This window comes from Lepidochelys kempii, chromosome 8 (assembly GCF_965140265.1).
Source record: "Lepidochelys kempii isolate rLepKem1 chromosome 8, rLepKem1.hap2, whole genome shotgun sequence".
Lineage (NCBI taxonomy): Eukaryota > Metazoa > Chordata > Testudines > Cheloniidae > Lepidochelys > Lepidochelys kempii.
In genome coordinates this window covers 77,425,404-77,440,114 of record NC_133263.1, presented here as the reverse complement: position 1 = coordinate 77,440,114, position 14,711 = coordinate 77,425,404, and the positions used below count along the sequence as shown (strand labels likewise).

The following is a 14,711-nucleotide window of genomic DNA, read 5'->3' as shown; positions in this document are numbered from 1 at the left end:
TCTGACTTCCACTTTTTAAAAGATGCCTTTTTATCTCTCACTGCTGCTTTTACATGATTGTTAAGTCACGGTGGCTGTTTTTTAGTTCTTTTACTGTGTTTTTTAATTTGGGGTATACATTTAAGTTGAGCCTCTATTATGGTGTCTTTGAAAAGTGTCCATGCAGAATGAATCCTCTGTTATCCATGGAACAGGTACAGTATGTGCTTCCTCTGGTAAGCTTCCCCAAACTGTTCCAGAAGTGTGCCTAAAATCCTAAGAGTGGAAATCTCTTGTGGAGAGAGGATAGTTCGGTTTCTATCTCAGTTCAGTCCAGTAGGAATTGGATTGACACTACCAACTCATTTAATACAGGCCACCAAACCAAACAGCCATCAGATGGGGAAAAATAACAAACTTTGGTTACTAACAAAAATGGGCTGAATTTGGTATAATTTTTTTTTTAAACTACCAGTCTCAAGTTGTTTAGTTCCCCTGATTTATTTTAACAGAAAATGAAAGTTCAAAATGGCCCATTTGCTAGAGAAGCAGAATTGAGAGGAGCAGCCACTGGGTCACAGGAACAGGAGAACAGGACTAGACTTCAAAGCAGCACCAGTTATGAAAGCAAGAAATGACATTTACAGGATTTTGGCAGCTTCTTTAGGCAAAAACCTGTAGCATCTGAAACAGGGGTTAAAAACTGCACCAAAATAGAATAAAAGTTTCATTCCCCCTCCCCCATTTTCCTTATCCTGCCTGCTTTTCATAACAAGATTAGTTTGATACAGACCAAACTTGTTTTTAAATGAAATGTAAAAACCCAGTTTAAAATTGACAATGTTCAGTTTAGAATCACAATAAAATGATTTTGGGTACATATGACTGGCCTTAAATCATGCTCCTATAGCGGGTGTGCGCTTTGGCTCCAGACTTGTGCTTAATGAACACATGGAGGCATGCTCTAGTGGCCAATAATGTACACCCTGTAGTATCTTATTGCTTAAAAAGCAAATAATGCAGCAGCATACAAAGTTACATATATTGCCATTGTAAAAGGGTTGAATATGAGCTGATAATAGATATTGGTGACAGTCATGGTAGAGTGGATAAATCACTACATAAATCATTCCTAGTACAATACAGTTACAGTAATAATACTGTACATATGGTAAGGGGCCCAACTAGGGAAAAACATTCTTCCACACCCAGCTTAGTCATTTAAGAGCTCTGTTTTAAATACTTTTCCTCTCAGTTATTAAAACGGCATAATGCATACGTGTACTAACTTCCAACCTTAAGAAACCTGCCTCCAACTAAGGATTTCTTTTTTGGCCCCCTTCTCCCTCCTGCCTGAAATATACCACTTTCAACATCAGTAAATATGGTAAAGCAGGTGCTTTTGGAAGTCTGCTTTTAGAGGGGCTCAAGAAGTCAGTTTGCAGATTCAGCTCTTTGACTGCTGGAGGCTAGAAAGACAGCCTGGCTATGGGAATAGCATCCTCCTCACGCTCTGGCAGAGAAAGCCCTTGAATGTGATTCTCTGAGCATCCCTAATGGTTACCCTCAAAGCAGAGCAGACAGCCTCAGAGACTGCCTAATCTGTATTCTACCGCTACAGGGAATTCTAAAGGAAGAGAAGACAAGAACTAAGAAGGAGATAGTCAAGGTAAAATAATGGAACCAAGAGGGTGAATAAAAACACTGCTATTTTTGATGAACTTCCCTCCACACACCCAACTGTTGCGATGCAGAAGACAATCTCCATGTGGCTACATTTCATTTGTTGCATCACAAGATATATGGCTGAAGTTTTAAAAAATGGGAATTGAAAGTTAAAGGGATGAGGCTGCCTTCCAAGGAACCCCTCACAAGACCTGATGTGCACAGGGGGCATACCAAGGTCAGGGCTGGAGACAGGAAGTGTGTGTCAGGGCAGGGATGAAGCTCGTAGCACTGTAGAGATTCTGGGCAGCACTGTGTCCCATAATCAGGCACTTTGAGCTGTCTAAACTATGCTAGAAGCTGTGCAGTAGCCTAGAACTGGGAGGGCATAAAAGTGGTTTAAAGATGTCATAGCCCCTTCTCCCCTGGACGATCAGTTTTGTGCTGTGCCTCTTAGCATGCATCTACACCATAGGATTCTTTTGGAAGAGTGCAGTGTACATACATGCATAGCCCCCCTAGCACAGGTATAAACAACAGTGTAGACAGGGAGGCATGGATTAAGCCAGTGAAGATACCCTACATGTTCTCTATTGGACCAAGCCCATGCCTTCCCGCTACACTGCTATTTTGAGCACTGTAAGGTCATACTGCCTCCCGCTGCTGGAGCCTTGCCACTCTGCAGGAAAAGAGTCCAGCAGTGGGAAAAGGCTGTCAGCTCACTGCTGCTGGAACCCTTCCCCATCTCAGGGAAAGACTTTGGCAGCAGGAAACTCCCCGCTGCTGGAGCCCTTTTCTGGAACAAGGAAAGTCTCCAGGAGTCAGGAAAGGTTCTGGTGGCAGGGGAGGCAGGAGTGGGAAAGGCTGAGCCTTTTCCCTGTTGCCTCCCCCCGACTGAGCCTTTCCTCGCTGCAATGAAAGGCTCTGGTAGTGGGGAACAGTGGAAGCCTTCCCCTACTTGTCTCCCCTCTATCAGAGCCTTTCACTGATATGTGTAGCTACACTCCACAGTGTGAACACAGTATGTTTTTCATTCTGGTATGTAGCTACACATACACTTCACACAGCCGAAAGTGGTGTATAATGTAGACATAACCTTAAAGTGCAGCTCAGAGTTTCACTCAAGGTTTCTAAATACATATAGAGGCAACTAAAACAAGCTGCCACTTTTTTTCAAATGTGATTGGTACCCAGTAGCTCTAACTCAAGAATTCACCACTTGTGAATAAAGCTGGTTGAAATTTTCTGAACAAATTTTTGTTGCTGTTCAAAAATACCCTATACTAAAAGCATGAAACACATTTTTCATAAATTGTCAGTGTTATCAAAATGGTTATAATTTTCCATAGTGAAACATTTTGATAAATGTCTCAGTAACATTTTTAATTTAAAAATTCCCCAAAGAATTTCAGATTCTTCTTTGTTTTCAAAAATTTGGGGTCCATTTTGAACACTTCAGCATGACAACAAATTTGACATTTCCAAGTTTTTCATGAAAATGTCTATTTTTTCAACCAGCTCCACTCATTGTGAGTAAAGCAACTACCCCAAATTCATTCCAATAATATTTTTATACCACAACACACTTTCATATATTTATTATATCTTTTGTAAAAGGTTCTGCAAATATATAAACCAAGTTAACATACATAAAATACCTTTAAAATGTTAGATCCATAGATTCATAGATATTTAGGTCAGAAGGGACCATTATGATCCAGTCCATGTTCATGACATTTATAATATTTACTTTGACATGATGCATTTATAAATTTAAATATTAAACTATAAAGAAAATAAAAGTTGTCCATACATAATTAACTTTAAAAATGCCTCATTCAAGTTTTTCTGCAGACCTCCCTCAATGATTCTGTCTGCGCTACAATGCAAGAAACCTGAATTTAATTCTCTGGTTAATCTGACTTCTCAGAGGAAGATGGCACCATATGATATGTGCTGAGGCTGTGGGAGAAGGGAGCATGTGGTCCAAGGATCACTGTGCAGCAAATTAGAAATGGTTGGTTGTGACTTGCTTTACAGCTTACCAGTTTTCTGGGCCCAACTAAGGTTGGTGCAACATGATACTGAGGAAGAAGGAGGAGAAGGATTGTTAAGGACCATTAACAAAAGTGAACCACTTCATAACATTTTCATAAATGGGTGGATTTTTTTAAGCCCAAAAGATAACATTATCCAACTCAGGAGGATTCCATTTTTTAAAGAGTAATTGGCCACGTTCAGAGTTGCACACTCAGAACATCATGGTGACAATCAGAATACAACCCAAAGACTTCTGCTCCAAAAAGTGCAGGCCCCCTCCATGTGAGCAAAGGGAGAATCTTCTTTAGCTAATATCTGTATAGAGTATACAGTTGAACTCTACAGATTCTGCAGAGAGGGCAATGCTCCGTATAATCAGTCTATTAATTACTAAAACATTCTGAAGTGTTTTCATTGATATGGAAACACAAATAAATGGGAAAAGGAGAGCTATTTGCAAATCCAATGAAGTACAGACATCTTCCTTGGTTTGAGAGACAAGAGGAACAGAACAATCACTCTAAATAAATGGAAAGAATTATATATGATTTAATATTTCTCTACATACTGGGTACATTTATGTGTGTGTTCACTTCTCAGGGTCTGCCCCTGAAAATAAAGAAAGCCTTCCTGACACACACACACACACACACACAGAAGAGGTTTCTCCTTGACAGAAATACTGTTCAGAGTGATTGATTTAAAAGTGCTGAACTCATATTCAGAGTCTGAAATCCAGGAACCACCAGCTGGGCTGGGATTCAAAATTACAAGGATGGAGTGAGTTTTTGAGTTGTGATGCATTAAGCACTGGAGGCAATTGCTTTTCTCACCTATCCCACAAGGGAAGGAGGAAGGGAAACATTTAAGAATTAAGAAAAGAAATCATAGGACTATTGAGTTACTGCATCTCGTACTGCTAGAGGCAGAATCACGGTTTGCATTAGAAGGGAACTTCACTGAAGAATTTAAATAAATCTTTCTTTAACAGTGAGTCATTTGAAAAAGGAATATTGGAAGACACAATAAATAAGAGAAAGCTGTGTGTATTAATCAGTTCAAAAAGGCTATGTTCAAGTGTCTGAAGTTCACTCATCATATTATGGTCCAAAAGAGGTCCCTAATATACTGAATATCCACTGAGTTGAGGGAGGGATATTGTGAAGCAGGCACTCAGGGGGACTCTCTACATACTGTATGTTACTAAGGTCACCTTTTAATATCGTAAGTGAATGGATTTTTTAAAATCCAGTTTACTGATGGCTACTTAAACTCTCTGTTTACTTTTGTCATTTCTCTGAGATTGGTCAAGGAAAAACAACACCAGTTTCACTTTTGTTTGTAGTCAGTTTCACTTTCAGAAACTCAGTGCTGCAGAGCTTGAAGTTCCAGCGAGAGACTGTTTGTTTAAAAGCAGCTCATTTCAGTGGAACTAAAATGCGCAAACATCTCAATCTGCTGAAGGTTTTATAAAAGCTTGTGTAGTACACTTACATTTTAGGTCAAACTTAAGTTGACAGTGTCTCGTTAGCACGTATTCAATGAATTTACACAAGATGAATTTATGCCATCATGTTATCTGAACCACTGGATTAATTTGCAAATTATGAAATTTAATAGAAAATTACATCAGTATTCTTCCTATTTTTTATAATTGAGTTTATAGTTTCCTTACGTGCTTGTTTTTCCATTGCAATGTAAAAGGATAATGAAGTCTTGTTTGTGTATATATATGAAAAGGGAAGAGGAAAAATAAGTTATAATGTACTACTCAAATAATTGTCTCAAAGGCTTATTTTTCCAAGCTCTCTTTCTAGTAAGTTGCAGAGCACTGCCAATTCCAGAGCACACTTTCTGTCAAGTCATGGACTGTAAACCCTGAACAAAGAATAATCAGCAAAGTATTGTGCTGTGTAACCTTTACAATATTCATAAAATACATAAATGAACAAATAAATATCTCCTGATGGATGAGCCAACCAGCAAATATCCCACAAATTCTTCCCCACCCCTATATCCACAGCTGCCATCTGACACTACTCCCACAAGTACAGCTGCCAAAAGACCTTGGGCCTCATTCTCCACTTTCTTGCACTTTCTGTAGCCATTCACGCCTGTGCAAAGGGAGTGTAATATGCATACAAAATGTTACTTTTCAGATCTGGAGATATTTTATATACACTTTCCATGGATGCAAATATCCACAGTGGTCAGTTGACTAAGAAACATCTGCTTTTCACTGTATATCAACTCCACCTGCTTTGATGATCTGCATAATATTTCCTAATGACCCTTTTTCTAATATTTATAGCATTCAGAAGCTCCCGGTGGACACAAGTAATTTTCCATGAATGGTGTAGAGTTGTGGTACATCTCCTAGAGGTACCTGTCCCTTCTTTGATACCTGTTCCTAAAGTCTTCTGTCAGAGTTCCTCAGATTTCCCAATGAAATGTGTACCATACAAATTTTTCTAATCTACGGTTATCAGAATGTTGTCAATCTCATTTCTCATAGTGTACGTAAGGCAGTTTACTCGGTGCTCATTATTCTTATTGACAAGTCCAGATGCCACACAAACTGCTCAAAACAACCTATCCATTTTAGCCATGTCAATTTATCATCAACCAAGTATTTCGGGCAGATATTGTCAATATCAACCTCACTGCTCTAGAAAAGTAACATCTGTTCTTTTACAGGCTTTTTCTATTAGTTTTTCCCCCATGGCTCTTTTCTGCCCTTCCTCTGTATGTGAATGTGCTCCTGTCCCATTCTGCTTTACTGAGATCTGGACCACCTTGCTGAAGCTGCTCTGTTTTTGAGGTGCATCCCAGTTTCTCTGCAAAGCCACATCTTAATGGAGTTTTCTCTTCTTTGCTGTGCATGTTTGTCTCTGAGCCTGTTTCAAAGCTCCACCTGAGCACTTCTTAGCATGTGGTTGTAATTTTACCCGGAGTCTTGGGATATGTGGGGTTTTCTTAATGGTTCCCATGATATCCTTATTTCTGCCTCCAATATTGTGAAGTTTTGCCCTTATACAATATGGCAGCTATCTCCCATTATTGTCCGTAGAAATGAAGCCACAGGTGTTCTTCAGCAAAGTGGCCTCTGTCTTCTTAACCTTTGTAGATAAAAATGAGGCTGCCCTCAATAAAGATGGCCACCACCTCTCATTGCTTCCAGGGGGGCTAAAACTAAATTGCCATCAGGGAATATGGTAGCCCCTTAGTTACCAAGAAGAGGCAGCCAGGTAGAGGACAGGAGAATGTGGAAGTATTGGAAATGAGACTGTGGATGCAGAAAGGAAGGGGATATTTAGGAAGGAGGACAGAAAACAGAGTCTGGAATGAGGGGAACAGGAAGCAGATTCAGGGAGGCAGGGTGAGAAGATCCAGGGGAAAGTGGCATGGTAAAGAAGGAGAATGTGATGGGGAGCCAGGGGAGAAGCGCAAGTGAATGAGAAGCACAAGTGAATACAGGCCAGAGGTAGGTAGAGGACTGTGGAGGGAGTATGCAAGTGGGCAGCTTCCTATCTTGTGTAGGTAGCAAGGAGGATAGCTTGGCAGGTCCCCATACCTGTGAGGTAGAAAAGGAATGAGCAGCCCACACCAAGTAGCAAACAGCCTTTTTGAGAGTATAATCAGGGTTGAACTTAAGAGTCCAAAATGACTGAATACAAATTTAAGAGAATTAGGCAAAATACAAAAATATTGTTTTTCTAATTTCTATTTTTAAACCAATTTCATGCCTTTTTTTTTTTTTTAGGTCTGGACACATGGGGTCAGCAATATGGCACCACATTCTGTGTCCACTTCAGCCCAGTGGCACAGGTTACAGAGCACCCTGAAGTTGATTGAATTTGTACGCTGCTGACCCTAAGAGTCTTTTCCAGAAACTGGAACTAGCCCAAGCACCTGTGCACTCCAGTCAAACCCTCTACTTGCCCACTATGCTGGAGGCTGCTGGAGTTAACACTGACTCTACTCATTCAGAATTTCTTTTATGCCAGGCCAATTCTGGATCTGTTGGCATTACAAACCCTTTGCTGTTTAGGTTGTAAATTTCTGGGAGCAGACGCCAAGCTTATATTCTGTCCACGCTGTATACTCCTCTATCTGAATAGCACTAAACACAGCACCAGTGCTTGGCAAAAAGGTAAATAATAATAACTAACTACATAAAATAATATATGGCTTTCCAGAGGGGTACTTCTGGGTGTTTATTCATCTCATTTAGCTACTCTGTCTCACTTGCGTGGCCCGCACCACCACAGCATCTGAAAAAGCCAACATACCCAGTTAGGAAGTCCTGAAGTTTGCCTGACTTAAGGACAAAAGTAACACCATATAATTTCAATTCAGCACTGTTAACTGCTCTGTTGCTGTGTGTTAATGTTCACTTGTAGGTTCAATCCCACAGTCCTAACTCCTATTTAAACTTCTATTTGCTTCACTGGCAGTTTGGCCCGAGTTAGGACTGTAGGATCAGGCCTTTGTGGAGACAATTAACACAATTTCCTAAGCACGTAAGTAGTACCTGCAAAAAAATGTAGTATCAGTCAACAAGTAAAATGGCATTAAAAAAAGAATAAAAAGAAAATTGCTCTTGGAACAATGACCAATTGATCCTGGAAGGATGATGGGTGGGTTTTGAGTCACATTGTAAACCTGGTTCACTTTGTACTCCATTTGTCTCCCACCTGTAGCAGTTCACCTCTGAATAAAATCATGATTTGCAGCTTTCATCCAATATGTTTAATTTAGTGCTAATGACAGAGGTATCTAAGACTAAGGTGTGGCCAACTGTTCTCTTCTTTCCTCTTGTGTCCTGTCACCACCCTGCCAAGATCGCTCTTGGATAGCAACATAATCCTACTCAATTTTATCTGCATTTTTAAAATTAAGTCCGTATATACCAGGTTAGTATTTCCTATTTTGATGGCGATAATATTCTCAAAGCTGTTATTTGTAAGAGCCAAGCAAAAGTTTTATTAATATTGATTGGCATCTATTACCTACCTAACTTGTCTCTGGAGTTCTGACTCATGTCCAGTGACCTCAAACAGCTGTTACAGATATTAATATAATTATAGCAACAGATATTGTGGGCCAAATTCCATGCTGTGCAACCTCACTAGAGTCAATGGGGTTGCATGAGGTGTAAGTAGGTTAAATACCTCATCCTATGTCTTGGTTTTTGCCCTTCTTTTTAAATGTACACGTGTTGAATTTGCCTTCGTTGCTGTTGTCATGTGAATTTTTTTTCAAAATTTCAAAATAGTAGTCAAGGCAAATTTTAAAAGATATGGGCCAGGTTTTCAGCTGGTGTAAATCAGCGTAGCTCAGTTACACCCATTTATGCCAGCTGAAAATCTGACCCAGCATCTCAGAACACTAATCTACCATAGTTACAAATTCTGCTGTATTTATTAACTCTGGAAGATCAAAAAATGGAGCTCTGTTTATTTATATAAATGTTTCCCCCTATTATTCCCCCTTCCTTTCATTTTTTAGACAATGCCACTTCCAACAACCAAGGAGTAATCTAAGAAGTCAAGGACCTAGAACCCCTCATGCTTTCACGGATCCTACCATTGGGTAATTTTCCATAACAGCCCAAGTTCTCCTTTGAGGCCAAAAATGCATACATCCAGCTGGTACCAACAATGTGCACCTTCTTTCTTATACCTTTTATCTTGCAGAATATGGGCTTATGACACACTCACAGTACCTTTGTACCCAGACACAGCACTGTCTCTTTTGGGGGACAGACCCAAAACATCATACATTTGCTAAAGCTATGAAATAATAAAAAATTCCTATTCAATACTGAATAAGCAGTTCAAACAAACACATTTTCATAACCATTCCTTTCTCCAAGATCCTGGTTATGGTAACAAAATATTAAAAGAGAAAAACATTAAACTTGAAACAACAGGCACTGAAATTGTAAAGTTTCATTCTGTTTCCTCTTTCCCGGCCCTCCTCTCCTCCCCTGATAAAAATACAGGCTATGGTAGATACAGTCAGGTATTCTTTAGCTTAATTATGAAGAACATAGTTACCTGCATGGATAATAGGGGTTGACTCAGGATAGCTTTTTAAAGATTCATAACTATTGTCCATTGTCTAGTTCTTTCACTGTTTGAAAAGTGTCTTTTGTTAAAGCCTTTTCCCCCCACATATGTTCCTGCAAAATTGATCTGACGTTCTTCTCCTTATTGTGTTTTCTTCCAAATCCTACCATAGCAGTCTGGGCACAAGTCCAACAGTTATAAATGAAAACTTCTTCATGCAGCACAATGTCAGCATCACAGATCAGCAACTAAAATACTGTCCCTCTGTCCTGAATCCAGACTTTAGAATACACCATGACAACAAGCTGCTTCTTTCATTTTAGCAATACAGCAGAAGTTTGTTTGTGTAGGAAGTTGAAGCATCTCGGACCAATGAGCTTTCACTGTGGGCTTGGCCCTAGGCAGAGAAGAATCTCAATTGGAAACAGGAACTGAAAGTACGTTTAGTTAAGCCTGCTTTCCCTCTAACCAATCTAGCTGTCTAAGTAAATGCCTGACCTTGTTGTATAAGCTTCAGTCATAGATACAGTAGACTAATGTATTGGCTATTTAAAAAAATAAATAAATGAAGTTTTATTGTGGATTACTATGCTTTCCTGAAATTTTTTTTATAATTAAAAACATCTGAAAGACATTTCAATATATCACAAACAAGAGGAAATCCAAAGCACGTGACTTCTAAGAAAATGATGCAACTATAAGTCTGTGCCAAAATTTACAGTAATTTGTTTTTTGTATTTATTTATTGAAGAGGAATGGATGGAGGAAGAGGCAATAATGAGTGAACTATAAGTACAGGATTATGCTAAATTGGAGAACTATTACTTCATAAAAATATTGTAATTACTTCTGGCAGGATATTTTTTAGACATTACACATGAGTGAAACCTCTAAAATAATTTATTTTCCAAAATTAATTGGTTTCCTGGTAAATGTCTTTCTGGAATGAACAACTAATTACAAAAATCCAGAGAGAAATAGAAGGCTACAAGTTAGAAAGAGACAGAAAGAGGGAGAAAGTTTCTTTAGGGTGACTTTAGATAAAAGAAAATGTTACTTAAACACTGCTAGATATTCAGTCCTTCTGCCTCTTAATTCATATCATTAGGAGGCCACAGCCTAGCATGGCAGCCCTAAAGTAAAAAGCCAGCAGCTTGACACACTTCTCTGTTAAACTTCTTAATTTGAGTGCTCCATTGTCTTAAAAGTACAACATTTTATTGATTTAAAAGAACAAAAAAACTTCACATAAATGCCCCAACAGTTACAAGAAAGCCAACATGTTACAAAGCTCAAAATAAATAAAGTGGTACATGTGGGAAATGTTTACAACCAGACCCAAAAATCATAGGAAACGTTAAATTGGTCTTATGTTCACTCCAAGGAAAGATGGATATTTTAATATAATGCTTAACTTAAAAACTCCCTGAACTTTGGGTATTTAAGATTTTGGTTCAGCCCATGAGAGGTAGGGAACAGCCATAAAGTTTTCATCTGGGCTTAGATCCAAGTTCACCAAAATTATGTGGGTATTTGAATCCAGAATTCTAGGTCAGGCCCAAATCTAAGTTTGCACATCTTTTGAATGAAGCTGCACTTATAGAGAGTACTGTCATTTTCTTTCCCTCCCTAACTTTTCATAGCACTAAGAGAGAGAACAGGTTTGATTGTTTCCAGATTGCAAAATGGCAAGAAAGTGGTGATTACTGAACAGGGCTGAGACACAAAGTGTTTGAACAGTGAGGGCTGAAACCAAAGTCCATCAATCTCAATCATGAACTCAGGCTCTCAGCAATCAGCTACTTAGGGCTGTAGGGGTGGGCTGTTTTCCCTCCTTTTCTTCACATAAGAATGAGCGGCTCTCCTTTCAAGGAGGAGCCAGGGCTGTATATGGAGCAGAGTCCTACAGCCATGCCTCCTTGTTCCTGAGCTTTTGCTGCTAGGGGAAACCCACTTTATCTTGCAGAAACCCACTACTGTTCTACGCAAGTGTCTTCTGGCTCCCCTTATTTCTCATCTCAATTTCTCTTCTCTGATTTAAATACAGTGCAGTGTGGGTAGGTATATCAGAGTCCTTTGCCCACTGCAGCGTTCTGGACAATTTTGATGGCATATTGTGGAATTATATATTCCCACCCTGGGAATTGTGGGAGCAGGTTTCAAACACCCATCATCCCTTTCACAGTCTCTGAAAAGTCATCTGGTGCCCATGCTCTTCCCAAACTGCTTTCTAGCAGCATGGGTGAGGGCCAGAGGTGCACAGGAAAGCAGATCCTGTTAAAATGGCAAGGCCATGACTACCTGCAAAGATGCTGAGAAAAGGAAGAATAAGAACAACACCTGGCACTCCAGGACATTGGGCATCTGCAGCATACTGTGCCTTCCATCTAGCAACGAGGGAAAGAAGAAGCCCTATTCCCGCAGATGAAAAGCTGACAGGCAACTTTAGAGAAGCTCAAGAGGAGCAATTATTATTCCACAAGTTGGTTGGCAGTATTCTGATGGACACAAACTAGGGAATATTTTCAAATTTCCATACTCATACCATAAACTTTAAGGGCTCGTCTGTAAACTCTAAAACATGACATACTATACAGCTGTACTCAGGATCTGAAATACTATTTGTCACCCTCTTATCAAAAAAATGGAGTCTTTAAAATGGGCTACGGCTGTGCGAAAGCAAACAACACCAAAGGCATGTACATTCCAAAGCAATAATTCTGTGTACTGCTTTTATGCAAAGCTTCCATCATGCAGTTTAAATGACCATTCATAAGCAAAAAACAAAATAGAGAAACCCCAAAGCCTTCTAGCTTGTCAATAAATATTGGAACAAGCCTGAATGAAAGGCAAAAATGCTGCTGTGATGTAGAAACCTGCTTTTTCATTTATCATGATCAATTCATTTTGGAGGACAGCACTGAGACCCTGAGAATCTCAAGAGAAGTGGCACACCCCTCAATGTTTGGGACATTTAAAGCAATACTGGACAAATAACTTAGATGTACAATATGCCCAAGCTGACAAAGATTTCATAAATCTTTTACACCTCTAGATGCTAAGGTGCTCACCTTAGCTGCAGTGACATAAAACCAGCTTAAGTGATATCTGAATCAGGCCCATTGATTACCACACTAATCTGGAGTCACATGGAGAAAGAAATAGCTGGAAAATTGCTTTATGTGTCATAAGAGGAAATGCTGCACCCTCTCTACACTGGAACTAGTCTGTTTCCATGGTTTGGGAGAGGAACGGGATGCTTCCTTGTGACTATAGAGGGGCTATTTGGGGTCAAGTGCAGGCCAGAGACAAGCAGAGAGACAGGGCTAATGCATCTCTAAAAATGTGCACCCACCAGCCATTTCCCACCTGCAGAGGAAGGTACATTACGGCTATGGGGCTTCTTCTGCCTTGGGACTGACATTGACATCCTTAAGAGGCTCCCCCCCTCCCACAAGAGATTTCCAGTATATACCCCAGTTTCTCAGACTGGAGGGAGGATTTGCCTCATCCTGAAAGGAAGGGGAAAAATCAGCAAAAATATTGTTAAAAGAGACATTTATTTTTCTGGTGTGAAAAATCTTATGAAAATAGATGAGAATTCCACAATGGATTGCAATCAAACCTAGCATAGTAGGCATTACATTTACAGCTCAGTTTGGGGTGTGTATGCGGTGGTACTCTCCAAAGCTCTATCTACAAGCCAAGCTGTACCTAGTTGAGATGCCAGAATGAACTGGCGCTCACAACAGATTCTGCAAATGTTCAGAATATAGTTATGCATGCTCTGCTGACTCCTTGGGTTTGACTTCCCTTCAGTAGAGTTCTGATGCATCATTCGGCAGGACAAATAAAGGCACAGACCCAATAGGAATATGCATGAGACTCTGCCTCCCAGAGGCCTGGGGTGGCATTAGAATCATAGTTTTCATTTTAAAAAAATTAAGTTTCTAACCCTCATAGTTGTGGAAGAGAGCTTGAAAAGGTGACACAAGGGTAACCCAAGCAGTGTTGGCTACCTAAGCCTCCAGCAGAGGAGAAGCAGCAGCCACAAGAGCCAGAAAGGAATTGTTTGATCCACACCCACCACCTGAACAGACCTGGTCGTCGCTAATCTGCAGGTGGTGTCTGGCTGGTTGTAGGATTTGCATGCTTTGCTGGGATTGGCTCCCCCTTGATGGGGCTCAGATGCATTCTAGGGCACTCCCTGCTGGCCTTTTCACACACACACAAAAGTGGGAAGCACTTGGGGGGTTGGGGAGGGAAGTGAGCAAAAAAAGTGGCAAGCAGACTTTCTCCAAAATTTCTTCCACTTGTAGCACCAAATGGAGTATTGATCAAACCAAACTGTGCAGATCTGTGATCCTCTTCTTTCCTTCCTTATAGGAGTTGGTAGTAGTGAAATAGTTACAAAGGATGACATTTAAATCATCATCAGGCATTTGAGCTAAAACCAAATAGAAATGAATGGTGCAGGTCACCCAACTCAGAGCCACTGTGTCAGGCTCTCTACAGATTCAGGCATGAATTACTGCACTGGGTACAGTTGTTTCATGTTTTCAAGATTTTTTTCTTATAACCATAAAAGCTAAAGCCTTGCTTTTAAAAATAAAACAAGGGTGAGATTCTGAAGAGTAATATTCTTGAGAACCAGGAGCCGCAGAGTGTCATTTAAAGTGTGGGGTGGCCAATGGGTTTGCCCGCCAACTTTCCCTCCACCTGCACCCTGACACTTCTGGCCCATGAGCCCCTACAGCCACCCCCTCCAAATCTGAGTCAGTAGTGTTGCAACCTGGTGCTCCGGGTTACAGTACCACTCACGTTTGGCCTGGCCAAAGTGGCTGGGCCATGATCCAGGTCAACCGCTCTGGCTCCATGGCCTATGTTGAGAACAGCCTAAAAAACCCACCAACCAACCAAAAAGGGGTGCCTGGTCACTGACGCATCTCAGTT

General features: G+C 40.3%; 1 protein-coding gene across 3 annotated transcripts in view; it reads right to left on the bottom strand.

The window, feature by feature from the left end:
- Positions 1 to 10,179, bottom strand: part of LOC140916102 (uncharacterized) — a 219,126-nt gene extending 208,947 nt beyond the window's left edge. For 2 of the 3 annotated variants that reach the window (XM_073357154.1, XM_073357152.1), the window contains exons 1-2: positions 9,747 to 10,179; positions 3,690 to 3,728 (exon numbers count right to left, since the gene is read on the bottom strand). In XM_073357154.1, the coding sequence (XP_073213255.1) occupies positions 3,690 to 3,728; positions 9,747 to 9,807 (100 nt within the window). In that variant the 5' untranslated portion in view covers positions 9,808 to 10,179. The remainder of the gene's footprint in view (positions 1 to 3,689; positions 3,729 to 9,746) is intronic. The other variant, XM_073357153.1, reaches the window with a different exon arrangement.
- Positions 10,180 to 14,711: the final 4,532 nt, after the last annotated feature.